The following is an 18,943-nucleotide window of genomic DNA, read 5'->3' as shown; positions in this document are numbered from 1 at the left end:
GCACAAGGAGCTAGAAGACAGGGTTCTAGCTCCAGCTCCAGCTCCATTAACCAGCTGTCCGTATGACCTTACAGCTACTTCCCAGAGCCTCCATTTCTGCATCAATCATGTAAGGGGACAGAGAAGTGATCTCTAAGGTCCCTTACAGTGTTTCTATTATTGTTGAGTGATCTGCTGTGTATTTGGTACTCAGATACAGATTGTCATCTCCAGAGATTTTCCTTTGTGTGTGTCCTGGGCTTAAGTATAAAGGAAACACTCAATAACTGCTAAGGGAAAGAAGTTTTTTTATGCATGACCTTGGTGGTAATCAGCAGGTAATGCTGAGAAGCCTGGAGCTTATAAAAAACAATCAACATGGAAGACTGATCATACTTTTCTCTTTTTGTATGTGTTTGAAATTCTCCATAACTAAGGTTAAAGAAAGAAAGCAAAAACTGCAAACACTTGTAAGTCACAGGAAAAATGCAAAGAGGCCTATATTTTCATAACAAAGATCGGAAGTGAGATATCAGATTTTTAGCTAAGTTTCTTGGTCCGCACAAATTTAAAATCTGGAGCAGTATCAGCTACGTCTAGCCACTGAGCTACTAGTAACACATGGTTGCTTCAATTCCTTGGATCCTAACCGGAGGCCGAGTTACTGGAACTCTACAGAGTTCTCCTATAGGGAAAAGCCTTTTGTGTATTTATGGGAGGATTCATCTGCCCCCCGTTGTAGGTCAAAAAGCAAATGATATTTTATGAAAACAGAAAAGAGTCGAATCGTTTACATTACAGGTTTTACTGCAATTATTTTTAAATTAGTTTTTAAATACTCATTTAACATAATTTCACACAGCATATAATTTTTAAAAACCTCTTTTAAAAGTTTCTTAAAACCAGGATGAAGTTCTCCTGAAGTACACCTAGAAAACTTTTTGCACAGGAGCGTGTGAGACTGGAGACTATGTTGATAAAGTCTACACAACAAGACTCAGTATTGCAAAGTGTGGGTGTTGTTGACTTGTCAGATCCTGACAGATGTACTTAAGATATTATGCTTCTCTCAGCATAAAAGTACGGACAATATCACTGGCTCTCCTTGGAGCTTCCTCCTCAAGAGGATTAAACTATTTTTTACCATTACCTTGCTTCAGGGACAAAGTAAGAGCCTACCCTGCGACCGCGCTAGTGGCCTGACGTCGGGAAATGTTGCCCTACCTGTTCCAAGGGGCCGGCTGGACCCAGCACGGGGTGGATCTTCCGATGCTGAATGAGGTTGCAGTGGTAAATGAAGTTCTTGCCGCATTCCTCACATTCGTAAGGCCTCTCCCCAGTGTGAATTCTCTGATGCTTAATGAGGACAGAACGTCGACTAAAGCTCTTACTGCACTGACCGCACTGGAAGGGCTTCTCCCCCGTGTGGATCCTGAGGTGATGGAAGAGCCCGGCGTTCTGACTGAAGGCTTTGCCGCAGGTGCTGCACTGGTAGCGCTTCTCCCCGGTGTGGAGTCTCTGGTGCTGGAACAGGCCTGACCGCTGCCCGAAGGCCCGCCCACACTCATCGCACTCGTAGGGCTTCTCCCCCGTGTGGGTTCTCTGGTGCTCGATAAGGATGGAATTTTGGGTGAAGCTCTTCCCACATTCACCACAGATATAGGGTCTCTCCACGGAAGAGCTTGCCCGCTGCCTTTCCAATCTGCCCTCGTGGTCACAGTCGTCTCCACGTTCAGGCATCTGAGTAATATCACCATTCAGTTTTTCAGGTACTTCCACAAGAGATCTCATTTCTTTACAAAGCTCCCTCTGTGGGGCTAACTCCACGTTCCAAGTCCCAGCCTCATGACCTGAAATAATTTGTGGATCACGTGAATATTACGTTTCCAAAGGAAAAAGGGAAAAACCAGCCGGGAGAGTGGGTGGCAGGGGACGAATAACCACAGTTTCTGTTTACTTTTACTTTGCCCTCAGGGAGAAGACACACTGAACTGTAACTGCTCGTGTGCTGTCTGCCTCTCCTGCCAAGCTGCGAGCTTCCTGAGGGCAGGGAGCATGTCTACCTTGCTTGTCACGGAATCCCCAGGACCAAACACATGGCCTGACGCACAGCACACACTGAACAGATGTGCTGAACGGATGGACACTCAGGGAGTGAGGGAGGCCTCCCGAGGCAATTCTGATCCTCACCGATCTCCTGAACCGGGCACAGCTCTCGCGAACTGCTCGGAGGCAGCTCTTCCAACGGCTGGAGCGGGCCACCTGACAACTCCTGGGCTGCTCCCCGAGTTGCTTTCTCCTTCGCAAACTCTCCCTGTTCACAAGCATAGGTTGGGACCTGGTGGAAATTAAGGACAGTCACAAATCAAATATCAGAGACACATTGTAAGGCGGCCTTCCCAGGTCCACTGTATAGGAAAAATACCACCAAGAAACTGGCGACAAGAGGCAGAGAGATGGACAGCCCACAATAGACCATGTGAGGCACAAAGAAATCCTCCTCCTCTTCCTCTTGCTGCACTGAAACCTCACCCTTGCTCCTGCAGGTACAAACCTCCGTTCTCCCATCTTCCACCTGCTCTCCCGGCTCATCCAGCTCCCTCTCCAGATCCTCCAGCGCAGTCACCGCGTCCTCCCCACTCACTGGGCGGTGCTCCCGCACCCAGGCCTGCAGCTCCTCGGGCAGGATGGTCAGGAACTGCTCCAGCACCAGCAGCTCCACGATCTGCTCCTTGCTGTGGGTCTCGGGCCGCAGCCACTGACGGCAGAGCTCCCGGAGCTGGCTCAGCGCCTCGCGGGGCCCGGGAGTCTCCTGGTAGCAGAACTGCCGGAAGCGTCTACGAAAGATCTCTCTGGTATGAGGGTTATCTCTCGACAGGCCAGATTCCTGCCCACAGGCACAATCCCCCTCTTCCTCTTCTACCTTTATTGTCTGAAGTCCTTCCTGCATCTCTGAAGTCTGAAGGGCCAAGGCTGTGGCCATCTTAGGCTTAACTCTTCAGAAAAAGAGTCTATTCTTGATGATTCCTCTTTGAGCTTTTCTCCTGGAAATCCCAAAATCTAAAAAATAATTGCAGAGAAAAAAATACTAAAATGTAGAAAATCTTTTCTGCTGGTAGGCACGGGGAGTCTGTGTAACAAAAGCAGTCACTGTCTAGTGAAGAACACTGAATGCACGAGTAATGCTAAGGACTAAGCAAATTCTGATGCAGGTGACACTGGAAGGAAAGCAGGAAAAAAACACCTCTCCCCACCAACCCCGGTCCCAACACAGACACATACACACACAGACAGACACACAGACACACACACAGAGTTTTATCAAAAGAAGGGACCATTTGGATCATCCTGAATGAATTAAGCTCAAATAAATCAGCTGAAACACACAGGGTTTCCATTTGAATTGAAAGAGGAGACTCAGAGTAAATTTTCAGCTGAATGGAGGTAAACGAGCATTTTGGTGCCAAGTGGTCATAGAGGACGCCAAGAATAGGAGAAAAGGGAAACAAAATGGATCCTAGTGATCAAAACACTATGGCAAAAGAATCAGAAAGTAGCCAACTGAACTGGTCTTGAGTCAGAGGTATTAAAATGAAAGAAATATTGATTCTGATATTTTAAAACAGAGGTAGACTTTGAGCTGTTTCTTTTCTTTTCTTTTTTTTTTAAGATTTATTTATTTATTTGACAGAGAGACAGCGAGAAAGGGAACACAAGCAAGGGGAGTATGAGAGGGAGAAGCAGGCTTCCCGCTGAGCAGGGAGCCTGATCCCAGGACCCTGGGATCATAACCTGAGCGGAAGGCAGACGCTTACGGCTGAGCCACCCAGGCGCCCCCTTTGAGCTGTTTCTTGTCCTTTAATTTCTTGGAAATTGTTTAATTTTTAATCCCCTTGAGGATGGAGAGTGGGCAACTGTGTGTAAAATAAAATTAGTGCTCATAAAGAGACAAGTGTCTATGACCACTTAAAGCTTACGATAAAATTTTAACCAGGATAGTAAGTAATGAAAGCAATTTTCTTTTCTTTTTAAGATTTATTTATTTAGTTAGTTAGTTAGTTAGTTATTTGAGAGAGAGAGAGAGAGAGAACACTCAGAAGGAGAGGGAGAGGGAGAAGTGGACTCCCTGCTGAGCAGGGAGCCTGACTCAGGACTTGATCCCAGGACTCCGGGATCATGACCTGAGGTGAAGGCAGATGCTTAACCGACTGAGCCACCCAGGTGTCCCCATGAAAGCAATTTTCTGAAAGAATATTATGTAGCCTAGTGATTTTGACCAGGACCCTAAGAAATATTTTATAACGAAAAAAAAGAGAAAGAAACATTTTATACTGAGACCCAGAACACGCACATACACGTGCACATGAATGTATGTATGCATGAGATACACACACAAAGTAACGGAAATAATAATAATTTCACAAAACACTATGAATCCTGAATTATGTGACACATACTACTGTTTTTAAAATCCTGCTTTTTTTTTTTAAACCCCAAAGCAAAAAACCCTGGTCATAGTCCACCACACAGACTTCAAGATCCACATGAGCCATGACCTATAGCCTTATAAATGTTCCAAATCTAAGTAAAATGATTATAATTCACCATAAGTGTAACCCAACACTATTCTTAGGTATTGGCATGCACTGAAAAATAAGAAAAAAACTAAGGACAGTGTATCTAAGTTATGACTGGACACGGCTCACACTACAAGAACGTTCAATCCATATTGCCACTATCAGTTATACTTACCAAGCAGGGAAAACCACTGGGGTGGGGAAGCATCCTTCTGGGTAACCTGTGAACATTATCCCCCCACAAATCTCTAACACTTGTGACTTCGTTGACCTCTACAGTCGCCACCCCCAGGAAGAGTCAAGAGGGTTTTTCCCTCCAAGGACAGGATCTCTGAGCTCTTATTTCCCCCCCAACTTTTCTTGGTGCTGACTCCCTATCACTTTGAGTTCCATATTATCTTTTTCTTTCAAACCTTCTCACACACCACTCATTCATTTAGCAAATACTTATTCAGAGCCTACTATATTCCAGGTACTGTTCTAGGCACTAGAGATAAGTGGCCAACAAAACAAAGTCCCTACTTTAATGGAATTTACATTCTAATCACAATATCAATAACAGCTGACATTTATATTGCTTTTAAGGTACCAGGCACCGTACTAGATATTTTACATATATTAACTCACAGACTCCTTGAAAAAACCGCAAGGTTTTGTTATCACACACATATTAACAGATGAGAAAACCGAGGCCCAAAGAGTTTCAGTCGTTTGCCCAAGGTCTCACACACAGTAAGCGATGACGCTGCATTTCCAACCCAGCAAATCGACTTCAGAATTCAGTCGCAACCACCACCCCTCTCTCTCCTGTACGTCCGCAGAAGAAGGGAACAGGACGAAGGAAGGAGCCGACAGGCACAGACAGTAATGAAACAGATGTCAAACAGTGATAAATCCTACAGAGAAAAATGAAGGTAAAGGAGATAGGGAGCAGGGGAAAGAAAGGTCTCTGTATGGAGGACTCAGGGATCTTTACCTTGTTGAGAAGGTAAAGTTTGAGCAGAAACCTGAGGGACGTGAGCAGCAGTCATGTGACTATCTGGAGACGGACTGTTCCGTGCAAAGGGAAGGTTGAGTCCTTGGAGGTAGGAGCATGCCTGGATTCTTCCAGGAACGGCCAGTTGGACAAACGATGTGGCTACAAAAGAGAAAGTGAAAGGTACAGTGATGGGAGATAAAGCCAGGTTGGGAACAGACTGAGATACCACTGTAAGGACTCTGCTCTAGTCTAAGACATGTGGAGAGCCATCAGAGGTTTTCAGCAGAGGGGTGGCCAAATTTTACTTAAAAAGTAAAATTAAAGTTTTACTATAAAAGTATAACTGGCCACTGTGACAACAGACTTTAAGAAGTGGAAGCAGGAAGAGAAGCTATCTCATAATCCAGGCAGCAATGATGGGGGCATAAAGTACGGTCTGCAGAGTTTGCTCTAGGGTGAGGCAGTTCTGGGTGCAAATATCAAATAGGGCAATGAAGAATGTGTGCTCTCAGTCACTCAAGTAACAGAGCATGCATTCAAAGGATTAAACAGCTACTTGTGCCCTCCTGCTTTGTCAACTTTCTAGGCCCTGAAAAATGTCTTTTTCTTATTTGTTGCCCTCCACTCTCGTTTTAACTCAAAGATTTTCTATTCACAGAAAATGCAGCTAAAGCTTTGAGCTCTGCTCATAAAAAATCATTTCTGCTATATGGTGTTTCAAATCTTTAACTCAGTTTTACTACGATCAATCCTCTCTATTATCTGTACAGCCTAGGCTCCCTTTTGCTTTCCTCTCCTCATTTTGCTTCTGTCTGGTGGCCTAAAATCCCACTGCCTCACAGCAGCACATTGTAGCTCCTCTTTGAACCCAGTGCCTCTAAAACGCTTCCCAAATGTTTTATAACCCTGCCCTCCTGGTCACAAACAGTATTTAATCTCTTTTAGGTTCACCACCCCATTGCACAGGTCTTCTTCAACTTACAATGGGGTTATGTCCTCATAAACCCATCAAAATTGAAAATATCACACTTTGAAAGTGCACTGAACCCACCGAACCCACCAAACATCCTAGCTCAGCCTCACCTCCATGTGCTCCGAATGCTTACATTAGCCACAGTCGGGCAAAATTGTCTAACACAAATCCTATTTTGTAATCAAGTGTTGAAAATCTCATGTACTTTACTGAATATTGTACTGAAAGTGAGAAACAGAATGGCTGTATGTTTATCAGTTGTTTCTCATAATTTTTTCTCAAGAAAAGATCAAAACTCAGAATTTGTAGTACTAAACGTGAATCACTTTCCCATCATTGTTAAGTTGAAAAATCATCCTTTGTCGTTGGGGATCATCTGTACCTGCCAGGTATATAATTAGCATAATAATCTCTCACGCTTAAAAAAAAAATCTGCATTTTAAAGCTGGTTTCCTAGAGCCCCAGAAAGCTCAATACCCCCAAATCTACTATGACTCTCAAGGAAAAATGCTCTTTACCAAGGACAGGCATGTAGGTGAAGACCAAGCAGCACGCAATACAAATGTGTCTTTATCATAACGTATCCCCACGCTCTCCCCTCCGATGTCACCATCTAAGGCCCCCCAGTACTTACTGGACGCATCCCCACACTCCCAAGCCTGGCTCAAGACCAGTCACAACTCTAGCTTCAATTGTGGGGTCCACTCTTGTTTTCCTCTATTCCACATGCTAAAACTGCGGCTTCACTTAGGCTTTTCTTCTCACTATTGTTTCATCAGGCTTTCCTCATCGTGTTCCATGCCTACGATCTTGCCTTCTACACTTAACCAAACCCCACCCAATCTTTGCACCTTGATTTGACTCTCACATCCTCTGAGGTCTTCCTTATCTGTTCCATCCACCCTTTTTCTCCTTCCAGCTCTTATATCATGAGCCCCACCTTTTACCCTCAGTCACAATCTATCCTGTGGTTACTTCTCACATTAAAAAAAAAAAAAATCCAAAATGTACAGAATAAAGAAGTCCTTCAACAGAAGCAGGCACTGTTAAAAATTAGAATGGATTCTTTCAGACCTTCTCTGTCCATCTTCAATCTCAGGCACGGGTGTGCGCGCTCGCAGACACACACACACACAACATAGCTCTTATCTTTCCTATTTATCTGCAATAAGTAGAATAGTATGAGGTAGCAGGTCTAGTTGTGAATCCTGACTTACTAACAGTGTGATCCTGGGCAAGTTACCTGATTGATTTTTCTGACCCTGTCTCATGTACAAAACGAGGACAGCTACTTTGCGAAGTTGTCACAGGTAGTAAATGATAATGCAGATAAACTGGTTTTGCACAAAGCCTGGCACATAATAAGCTTGCAAATTAACCACGTTCTAAAGAGATAATGTGCAATTTTTGGTTTAAGATGGCTTAGTCAATCGCTGCTACCTACCCCTGGGGACAAGGTCATGTTCTCTGCTGCCCAAAGCCCAACGTGGGTGAAAGGGTGCGGAAACGTGCACTACACAGGTGAACACACAAATAAAATAGCGGTTTCACCAAGTTTGCAGACATACTCTCAAAAATACACACCTCTTCAGATCTATTCTTCTCCAATCTTAAATCCTAACTAGAAGCCCAAGACTACTGAGGTCCAAAAGGTGCATATCAGATTCGAGAGAGAGAAGTAACCTCCCGGGTTGTGGCTGTAACGCTAATGCAGAGTCAGGGCAGCAAACAGACTCGAGCCAGACAGCCTGGATTCGCACCCTGATGACAGCAGCTGCATGACGCCGGGAAAGGTACTTGACCTCATTTTTTCCCCTCGATGTTAAAAAAGGGGGAAGAGCGGGGGAGCTTACATAACACCAGTGCCTACTTCCTAGAGTTATGAGAAGTGACTTAGTTAATATTTGGGAAGTGCTTTCAACAACGCCTGCCTGGAACATAACAACTGCTATTTAAACACTCGCTACAAAAAGGAAAATGGACACCAGGCAAGAGCCTCTGCCGTCGGTAGACCAGACTACGAGATGCTGCGGCGGATTATGAAACGCCCCCCGCTCATCGCTTCAAGGGGTCCCCAGCAGAGCCCGCCGGACGCGGGAAAACATCCGAGGAGGCCGACGGGGAGAGCGCCGAGCGGCCGGGGCCCCGGGACAGGCGGTGGACGGGCTGGGAAGAGACCCCGGGGCGGGGGCGGGTCCGGGCCGCCGCCCCGCATCCCACACCGGCCCCTTCGAAGGCCTTCGGCGGAGCCCGACTCCGAAGCTCACCGGGCATCCGTGGGACGAGAGGCCACCCGGCCACACCGCACCACCTCCGAGTCCTTGACAACCGTAGCGTGAGGAGAGACCGGCTACAAAGGCCGGAAGTGCGTCACGCGGACCGCCTCCCGGGGACAGCGCTTCCGGCCGCGTTCCTTCTAGCAAGCCCGGAGGTCTCACGCCTCTGTGATCGCCTCGCGGAATCTCCTCTCCAGTGGAGTGATGCGCGGGGAGGCAGGCTGTCCCCCAGGGGGGCAAATGTAATAACAGCCCGCTTAGAGCTGTGCACGTATTAACTCATTCATTCTAAACAGCAACCCTGTAGGCTAGGTGCAATTATCCCCATTAAACAAATGAGAAAACGGACTTGCATTACTCCCGCGTTTGTTAGTTGTCATCCACCAAACAGTTTTTGTGCATTTTACCTAATTGCACAAGACATTCCAGGCTCCTTTTATACTTGTCCTGCTCTAGACCTAGAATCTACCATTGTTCCATGAAGCTCTGATTCCTTTCCCTGGAGAATGGGACACAGAAACCAACAGAGAAGCTCACTGGCACTGGGACATATCAATACTTCTAGGCCCTACCGATGATTATATTTTCTGCAGGATTTTATACAATGTCTCCAGTTCAAATACAAATCCACATAGTTTTTTGTTTGTTTCGTTTTTGTGTTGTTTTTTTTTTTTCATTTTCACCATTGCACGTTTGTTTTTCCTTTTCCTTTCTGTTTTTCCCCACAGAAAACCTGGTTCGCAATAGCATCCGTGTGTTCATTCAATTTGCTGTCTTACAGTATAAACAAAGTGGTTTCAAATTTACTGCGCCGGTATCACCGGCACCAAGACACCTGCTGTGTGGAGCTCACAATTTCTCCGCTTGCTTGGATTATTGGTTCTTGAAATACATCCCATTGGGGGAATACAGAGCACTGTATACGTACACTAACTTGAATTCTTTTCTCTTTATAGTTATGTTATAAACTTGATAAACAGTTAGGATCATCTATTTGTTTGTTTTTCTACTTCAGGGTTTGTTTTCCTTTCATCCCTTTTCATTTCCTTTCTGAACATACAAAAACACTTAGTTCAAAATGTAAGTGATATAAAAGGATATATCCAGAGCTCCGCTTCCATCCCTAACCCTTTACAGTTGACCCTTGAACAACATGGGTCTGAACTGTGCGGGTTCACATATACACAGATCTTTTCAATAAATACAGGACAGTTCTATAAATGTATTTTCCTTAACATTTTATTTTCTCTTGCTTACTGTACTATAAGAATATAGTATATTATACATACAACATACAAAGTATGTGTAAATCTACTAATTATGTTATTGGTAAGACTTCCAGTCAAGAGTAGGCTGTTAGTGGTTAAGTTTGGGAGAGTCAATAGTTATACATAGATTTTTGACTGCATGGGGGTCAGTACTCCAACCCCTGCATTGTTCAAGTGTCAACTGTATAATCATGCCCCATTTTCATTAGTTTTAATTTATCCTGTCTTTCCTTCCTCTTTCCCTTCCTTCCTCTCTTCTCTACTCTCTTTTCTCTTACAAAAATAAGCACTTACCTTCTTTAACACTATGAATTACCATATTATATACATTCTTTTGAACCTTGCTTTATCACCTACTAAAATAACCTGGATGGGGTGCGTGGGTGGCTCAGTCGTTAAGCTTCTGCCTTTGGCTCAGGGCCTGATCCCAGGGTCCTGGGATGGAGCCCCGCATTGGGCTCCCTGCTCCGCTGGGAACCTGCTTCTTCTTCTCTCACTCCCCCTGCTTGTGTTCCCTCTCTCGCTGGCTGTCTCTTTCTCTGTCAAATAAATAAATAAATAAAATCTTTAAAAAAAAAAAAAACACCTGGAAATTATCTGTTCATGGAAATATCCCTTATTTATTTATTTATTTATTTATTTATTTATTGCTTGCTTGCTTGCTTGCTTGCAGTGGCATAGTACTCCAACACGTGGCCGTACTATAATTTTTCCAACCAGTCTGTAAGGAATGGGTATTCGGATTGTTTTCAATATTTTGTTTAAACAAATAATGCTACAATGAACAATGAAGAAAAAGGAGGGAATAGAGAGAAAAGGAAGCATCTTTGCAAGCATTGTATTATTTTGTACTCTCAACAGCAAAGTGAGAGTGCCTGTTTTCAAACAGCCTCCCCAACTTATGTTCTCAGACTTTTGTATTTTGTCAATATGACAGGTCATTATGTATTTCTTAAGCAACCACAACCCCAGTGCTGAAATCCCTGTCAAAATGGATTCATAGTATACTCCAAAAAATATGAAACAGTGATGGAAGAAATTGAAGATGACACAAGCAAACGCAAAGCTATCCCATGCTCATGGATTGGAAGAACCAATATCGTTAAAATGTCCGTACTACTCAGTGCAATCTACTGATTTAATGCAATCTCTATCAAAATAGCAACAACATTTTTCTCAAAACTAGAACAAATAATACTAAAATTTGTATGGAACCACAAAAGACCTTGAATAGCCAAAGCAATCTTGAAAAAGAACAAAGCTGGAGGTATCACAATCCCAGATTTCAAAGTATACTACAAACTTCTAGTAATCAGAATGTTATGGTGCCAGCACAAAACAGACACATACATCAGTGGAACAGAACACACAACCCAGAAATAAACCCACACATACGTAGTCAGGTAACCTTGGACAAAGGAGACAAGAATATCCAATGGGGAAAAGACAGTCTCTTCAATGAATGGTGCTGGGAAAATTGAACAGCTACATGCAAAAGAATGAAACCGGACCACTTTCTTACACCATACACAAAAATAAGCTAATGGATTAAAGACCTAAATGTGAGAGCCAATACCACAGAACTCCTAGGTGAAAACACAGGCAGTAATTTCTTGACACTGGAGCCAGCAACATTTTTCTAGATATATCTCCCTAGGCAAGGGAAACAAAAGCAAAATTAAACTATCAAGACCACACCAAAATTAACAGCTTTTGCACAGCAAAGGAAAACATCAACAAAATAGCAAAATACTGAATGGGAGAATATATTTGCAAGTGACATATCCAATAAGGGGTTAATATCCAAAATAGATAAAGAATTTATACAACTCAGCACCAAAGACCCCCAAATAATCCAATTAAAAATGGGCAGAAAACATGAATAGACATTTTTCCACAGAAGACACACAGATGGCCGACACGTGAAAAGACGCTCAACATCACTCATCATCAGGAAAATGCAGATCAAAACCACAACATCACTTCACACACACTCTGGGCCAACACCAAAAAGACAAGATATAGCAAGTGCTGGTGAGGATGTGGAGGAAGAGGAACCCTCCGTGAATTGTTGGTGGGGACGTAAACTGGTGCCACCACTGTGGAAAACAGTATGGAAGTTTCTCAAAAAATTAACAGAATTACCTTATGATGCAGTAATTCCACATTTGGGTATCTGTGAAAAGAAAACAAAAATATTAATTTGAAAAGATACAGGCACCGTTATGTTTATTGCAGCATTATTTACAACAGCCAGGCTATGGAAGAAGCCCAAGTGCCCATTCGTAGATTAAAAAAAAAAAAAAAAAGGATTCACAGAGCCACATGTTAGCAAGGATTATGGAGCAATGAGAACTTTCATAGGCTGTTGATGAGAGTGTAAATTGGTAACATTATTTTGGGGAAACTCTTTGGTATATCTCCTAAGCTGAATACACGCATATTCCATGACTGAGGTCAGCAGAGCCGGCACTTAAATCCAGGTTTCCTGATTAGGTAGCTTCCTTAGCCCTGAAGGATCCTTTAGCTAGGACTCCTTGCATGTGGGTCTTAAAGGGGCCATTTCTTTTGTTGCGAGTTTAACACAGTGTCCATTAGACAAAAATAGAGCTACTAGTAATACTTAGATACATATATATGATAATCTTCTTACCCAGCTATTCCAGAAATGTTTCTCAAATAGACAGAGGTGGAGATATATACATTTTAAAGTCAAAAGAAACCTAAAATTATTATACAAGCCCTAAGGTGATAATATAGAAATACAGAGTGTTTTATTTAAATAAGGGTGATTGATAAAATAGCACAGATCAGAAAAATTTGAAACACATCTAAAATTATGTTCTCTCTCTCCCTGTGTGTGTGTATAAAAATCTCTCCAAATAGACAATGTAAATAAGTGAAAGTAATTCTCAAACTGGGAAGGTAGGAATCTAGAGGAATTTTTTCTCTAAAAAATATCCTTTAGGGACTCCTGATTGGCTCAGTCAGTTGAGTGTCCGCCTTTGGCTCACGTCATGATCTTAAGGGTAGATACTCAACAGGGTCATTAATCTTTAAGCCACGCCATTTTTAGTGGCACATTATGAGCACTGTGATGCAACCTCTGGGAGGCTCAACACTCAGAAAGCTTTATTCTAAATGGGGTTACAGTCGGACATATGTAAAACTTCTTCAACAAAGGAAGACAGGGCATTCAGGGCATGAGGGGTGAAGAATGGAAGACAAAGACATGGAAGCTGGAGTGTACTTGGGGTGGCCAGGCAAAATGAGACCAATACGACAGAGCTGCTGCAGGACAGTAAAGGAAAGTAACATTGGAAATCCTGGGACAAATTTGTGGAGGACACTCTTTGAATGTTTAGTAATTAAATATAGAGGGTTGCTGGTATTCACAAAAAACCACTTAATTTTAGAGGTGGAAGGGACCTTTGAGATATTATGTATTTTAATCCCATAATTCACAGATGCCCAGAAAGCATGGGTGACTTGCCTAAAAGGTCACATAGTGTGTAGTGGATAGTACGCTTGTGTGTACTTTCATTGTGAGTAGGATGAAAGTGGCCATTCTGAGGCTTTGCACTTCTAATTAGCCAGCCTTCAGGCCCTGAAACAGATAATGGGGTTGGCTCATTCTGAAAGAGGGAAATGTAATCTGTGGATACTGTGATGTCAGGAGATTGGGAAAGTGACAGATACCAAGAGTCTCACCCAGCTCATCTAAATTCTGCCAGGAACAAATGCTGCTCAACATTTTTACTAACATTTTTACATTTTAAGCAATGCAGTTTTGATTAGTTGTGGGGGTTTTTTTGTTGTTGAAAGAGACCTGACCTCTGTTTAAAGGATTTTCCACACTTACTACACACGTACAGTTTTTCTTTGTTGTGGATTCTCTGGAGCTCAGTGAGATATGAGCTCAGAAGGAAGGCCTTCCCACACTCGTCACACTCATAGGGTTTCTCCCCAGTGTGAATTCTGTGATATCTGTTAAGGTCAGAACTTCCACTGAAGGCTTGTCCACATTCATCACACTCATAGGGCTCCTCTCCTGCATGAATTTGCTGATGTTGAGTGAGGTCTGAACTTTCCCTGAAAGCTTCCCACAGTCAGTGCACTGGTAACGTTTTACTAAGCTGTCATATCTCTGATGCCGAGCAAGGCCGGTGTTGTTACTGAAGGTTTTACCACAGTCACTGCCCTCATATGGTTCCTCCCCCGTGTGATTTCTCTGATGTTTGATAAAGACTGAGCCTCGACTAAAACTTTTACCACACTGATGACACTGATAGTTTTCCACCGGTGTGATTTATGAGGTGCTTAAAAAGAGCTGTTTTGAGCAAAGGCTCTCCCACACTCTTGACACTGAAGGGCTTTTCCCTTGTGTGGCTTCTCTGATGTCCAATTAGCCTGACGCTGTGCCTGAAGCTTTTCCCACACTGATCACACCTGTGTTGCTGTCCTTCCTCTGAATTTCCTTGATGCCTGCCAAACCTGTCCTTGCGTTCATGAAGGTCTCCAAAATGGGTCCTCCGGAAAATGTTCCTGCCTCTGCAGATTCTACAGAGTACCATCTTCTGTGATTCCAACCCCTTGGATACTTCCTGCTTTCCAGCCAATTTCCCAGTCTCAGGCTTGGTCTCACTATCTAAAATAGGAAATGGATCATTCAAATGTCACTTTCTTTTTAAGCTTTTTATTATGGAAAATTTTAGACATATATAGAAGTAAATAAAATGGAAATGTCACCTGTTTGAACTGATAGACTATTACACCCCAAGGGACCATTTTTCTCTTTTTTAGTCATGTCCCCCCAACAATCGATAAATATTTCTTCAGCTCAATTAAGGAAGGAAAGTGCTAGAGAGGAAAGGTGAAACAGACATATTCTGGAATAAATAACCTATGTTGTATTCATTAAGGGAATAATGGGAACAATCTTTACCATGAAAAGGGCACAAATTATTAAAGCGTTTGTTAAAAACCTAAGTGTATAAAGAGTACTTCAAACTGCATTCAAATACAGTTACAGGGGAAAGGCAAAAGTGTATTTATTCTATTGGTTGGAAAGAAAATTCTTTGTCTTAATCTTCCCCCAAATAGGACATTGCTTGCAGATTCAGTATAAACCAGTAATTACCTTATATTAACTAAGATCAGAATTCCTTTATGAATTCAATAGAAAAACACAGTTTTAGTGAAATTTGGCCTGAGGGAGATAAATGTCCCATCAAACTCATTAAAATGAGCATTCCACCTGCACTCAAAGGAAATAGTGGAAAAGGACTGATTTCTTGGCTGCTCTGGTCACTTTACTGCTATTTTCTGGCAGACTGTGAAGGAGATGGGGATGTAAGGAGGGGGTAGCTTTGTAAATGGGAAGCACCTTTGACATGTAGAGAATGTGGAAAGGAAAACGTACCAAATGTACACTGGAGCAACACGTAGGGGAAGGTACCAGTGTGAAAAGAGGAGGGAATTTAATGTGGGGAAAGATAGGAGAAATGCAGTCAACATGAAAGGTTTTAAAGGTGGCTTCATCCCTGATGGGTCGAGAAAACTTAAAGAGACAGACGGTAGGGCAAGACACTGGGGAGACAACTGTAAAGGAGATGGTAAAGGAGAAGCAATAAGATGATGTGATCATTCGGTGCTTTAATAAAAAGCAAAGATGGGTATGTGAAAAACAAATAAAATAAAAACCTTTTGCTTAAGAGGCCAAGAATAAAGGTTGTACTTTGTAAAGAGAGAGGCAGATGAGACAGTGAGCATTTCAGGTGAGGGTCAGGGTAGACACACTCATGATTAAGCTGTAAAGGATGGCTTTGATTGGCCAAGCAGGAGCCTGCTATCCTAACCCACCTTCCCAGATCGGTTCCTACTCTTTCTCTTCACCTCTCTCTTGTACAGAATGAGACTCCAGAGAGGCGTGCTGGAGCAGGGTCTCCATGTGCTGGAGCTGATAACTTGGTGACCAGGGTGCAGCTCCCAGGGACATCACCTCCTCCCAGAGCACTTCCTGTCCCTCTGCTTGGGATGTGCCCTGGAGACAAGGAGGGACCATAGGGCTTGGGAAGACGCTATTGTGAGAACTAGAAGTAAAACCTTAGGAAACACTTCCCATGGAGAGACAGGACAGGGAAAAAGGACTCAACAGGTTTAGAAGGAGAGATGAGGGGCACCTGGGTGGCACAGCGGTTAAGTGTCTGCCTTCGGCTCAGGGCGTGATCCCGGCGTTATGGGATCGAGCCCCACATCAGGCTCCTCCGCTATGAGCCTGCTTCTTCCTCTCCCACTCCCCCGCTTGTGTTCTCTCTCTCGCTGGCTGTCTCTATCTCTGTCGAATAAATGAATAAAAAATCTTTAAAAAAAAAAAAAAGAAGAAGAAGGAGAGATGAGACAGAAAAAGGAACCAACAGAAACTATGAAACATGACGGGGACAAAAGCTCACGGCTGCCCTCACTGCTTTCCTATGAACCCTACCAGTAGATGCTGCACACTGCCACCACAGAACACCTCTTCCCACCCGGAATCCCGGATCATCAAACTCTCTCTCCAAATCGTCCAACGAAGACACAGCCTCATCTCCATTCAGTGGATGCTGCTCCCGCACCCAGGCCCGCAGCTCCTCGGGCAGGATGGTCAGGAACTGCTCCAGCACCAGCAGCTCCACGATCTGCTCCTTGCTGTGCGTCTCGGGCCGCAGCCAGCGTCGGCAAAGCTCTCGCAGTCTTCGAAGAGCCTCTCAGGGCCCAGGTGTCTCCTGGTAGAACTGCCTGAGGCGCTGGCAGAAGGCCTCCTAAGGGGACTGGCTGTTCTTCTGCAAGTCAATTTCTTGCACAAAAAAGTTATCTTCCTCCACCTTTACTATCCCAGGTTCTTTCTTGTTCTCCATCCTGGATGATGAGACCTGCAGCCATTTTCTCTCAGGGCAAGGGTACCTGTAGATGGCTTTACACCCCAAGGAGAGTCCCCATCACAAAATAGAGACCAGCATCAAAATGAAAAATTGCCACCAGTTAAAAAAGAAAATCTTTACGTACTATTAAAGGCTGCCCAGGACACTTAAAGAAAAACACAACAGAAGAGGTTTTTGAAATTTTGCTAACAGTGATATAGATGATTTGAGGATCTGACATTCTTGCTAATGAAAATTTATGAGACTATTTTAGAAATTAAGAGCAACCTTTTTCCTACCAACGCTTCCTGTGCTCACTCTACTCCAGTGAAATCCTCTTCAATTTTAGACTTGTCAATGCATTCCACCTGCTCAGAATGCTCTTATCCAGATATTAGCATGGGACATTCCTTCTTTTCATGACAGCATGCTCAAAAATCTTTTCCTGAAAGAGACATTTCTAGAGCGCCCTATATAAAGTAGCTCTCCAACCACTACCACCCTCTGACCCTTACTACATTGCTCTTTGTGACACCCACCACCACCTGACGTCATACACTTACTTGCTACTTGTTACCCCCACGATAATGTGAGCAGTGCGTTATTTGTTCTCTACACCGCACTCTAGGCGGTGCCAATCTTGCCTGATACGTATAAGTCGTCAATAACTACGCTGGAAAGAAGACGAATGAAATGCATTAACTGTAACACTTTCTCAAACCTCGTTCGGGAATTGTTTACTTTATGCTGTGTGATAAACAAATCTGATTACACAAACACAGCAGTGAAAACAGTAACTACAACAGGTCCACAACCCCTTTTCCACAATCGTGAACTCCCTCCATGCTCTGAAAACCAACAGTATTTCCCTTAAGTCATTGGAAGGCCATACTCAGGGTAACAGATTTGTTCAGTAACAAAACCTGTGCTGAAATGACATGAAGCTTATAGTCTTAGTGTGAACAGTCATGTTTCGTGACACAACTACTAATACGCGTGTACACGGGCCGCCCTGGACTCCTGGGGAGCTAGGCATTCAAAACACCACACAAGCACCATGCTTTTAAATAAAACCCCCCAAACTCGGGTTCCGAAACACTTCCGACCCCAGGGGTTGGAGAAAAGCCGTTTTCTGTAAGGTTAGGGACCCACCGGATTGCAGGACAGCCACCCTCCTTACACTCCGGAGTCCTCCGCTTCGCGACGGCGCCGCAGACCCTAGCCGCCAAGGCGGGCCCGGGGGTGGGGAGTCCACCAGAGACCAGCCCGGCCGCCCGGACTGCCCGCGAGGTCTCACGGCTGCGGCACGTAGGCCCAGGAGCCGACCCCGCGTGCGGGAGCGGCCCCTGAGCCCCGGGGACCGCGGCCACAGGACAGGTGCACGCTCCCGGAAGCCCGGAAACCGCGCTCCCGGAACTGCGCCGCGCCCCTCTAGGAGTCCCCTTCTCTATGGTTCGCGGCCGCCCGGACAGCCCGAGGGGCCTCACTCTTGCGGCACGGAGGCCAGGAGCCGACCCCGCGTGCGGGAGCGGCCCCCTGAGCCCCGGGGACCGCGGCCACAAGCCAGACGCACGCTCCCGGAAGCCCGGAAACCCCGCTCCCGGAAGTGCGCCGTGCCCCTCTAGGAGTCCCCGTCTCTATGGTTCGCGCCGGCGTAAGGTCGCAGGGCGCGCACGTGTTGCCCGGGAATTCGGTGTCGAGCCAACCCCTTCCGGAGTCGACGCCCCGTTTTATCTTCCTGTCTGCACTGCCGCCATCCCCACGTCAGCCCCTCCCGTTCCTGCGGCATGTGTAGCCCTCCCGGCGTGCGTTCTTCCGCATTCCCTTCCCCGCGAGTCTTCACGCGGTCGTGCGGGTTTCTGTGCAAGTGTAGAAGTGTGGTGCCTCGGGGCTTGACTCGGACGTCCTGTTGGTGTTGTGCCGCGGTTGTCGGGGGGCAAGAGTACCCTGTCCCCTTCGAGGTCCTTTAGGCCGACTAAGAATCAAACTGAC

General features: G+C 44.7%; 1 protein-coding gene across 1 annotated transcript in view; it reads right to left on the bottom strand.

The window, feature by feature from the left end:
• Positions 1-18,544, bottom strand: part of LOC113248160 (uncharacterized) — a 47,030-nt gene extending 28,486 nt beyond the window's left edge. Inside the window, exons 1-7 of the mRNA XM_057304781.1 lie at positions 18,104-18,544; positions 12,198-12,228; positions 10,419-10,591; positions 5,533-5,694; positions 2,534-3,039; positions 2,170-2,317; positions 1,172-1,829 (exon numbers count right to left, since the gene is read on the bottom strand). Of these exons, the coding sequence (XP_057160764.1) occupies positions 1,172-1,829; positions 2,170-2,317; positions 2,534-2,962 (1,235 nt within the window). The 5' untranslated portion in view covers positions 2,963-3,039; positions 5,533-5,694; positions 10,419-10,591; positions 12,198-12,228; positions 18,104-18,544. The remainder of the gene's footprint in view (positions 1-1,171; positions 1,830-2,169; positions 2,318-2,533; positions 3,040-5,532; positions 5,695-10,418; positions 10,592-12,197; positions 12,229-18,103) is intronic.
• Between the last annotated feature and the right edge of the window lie 399 nt (positions 18,545-18,943).

This window comes from Ursus arctos, unplaced genomic scaffold (assembly GCF_023065955.2).
Source record: "Ursus arctos isolate Adak ecotype North America unplaced genomic scaffold, UrsArc2.0 scaffold_31, whole genome shotgun sequence".
Classification (NCBI taxonomy): Eukaryota; Metazoa; Chordata; class Mammalia; order Carnivora; family Ursidae; genus Ursus; species Ursus arctos.
Note: the sequence above shows the minus strand (reverse complement) of the source record. Positions and strands in the feature narration are given on the sequence as shown.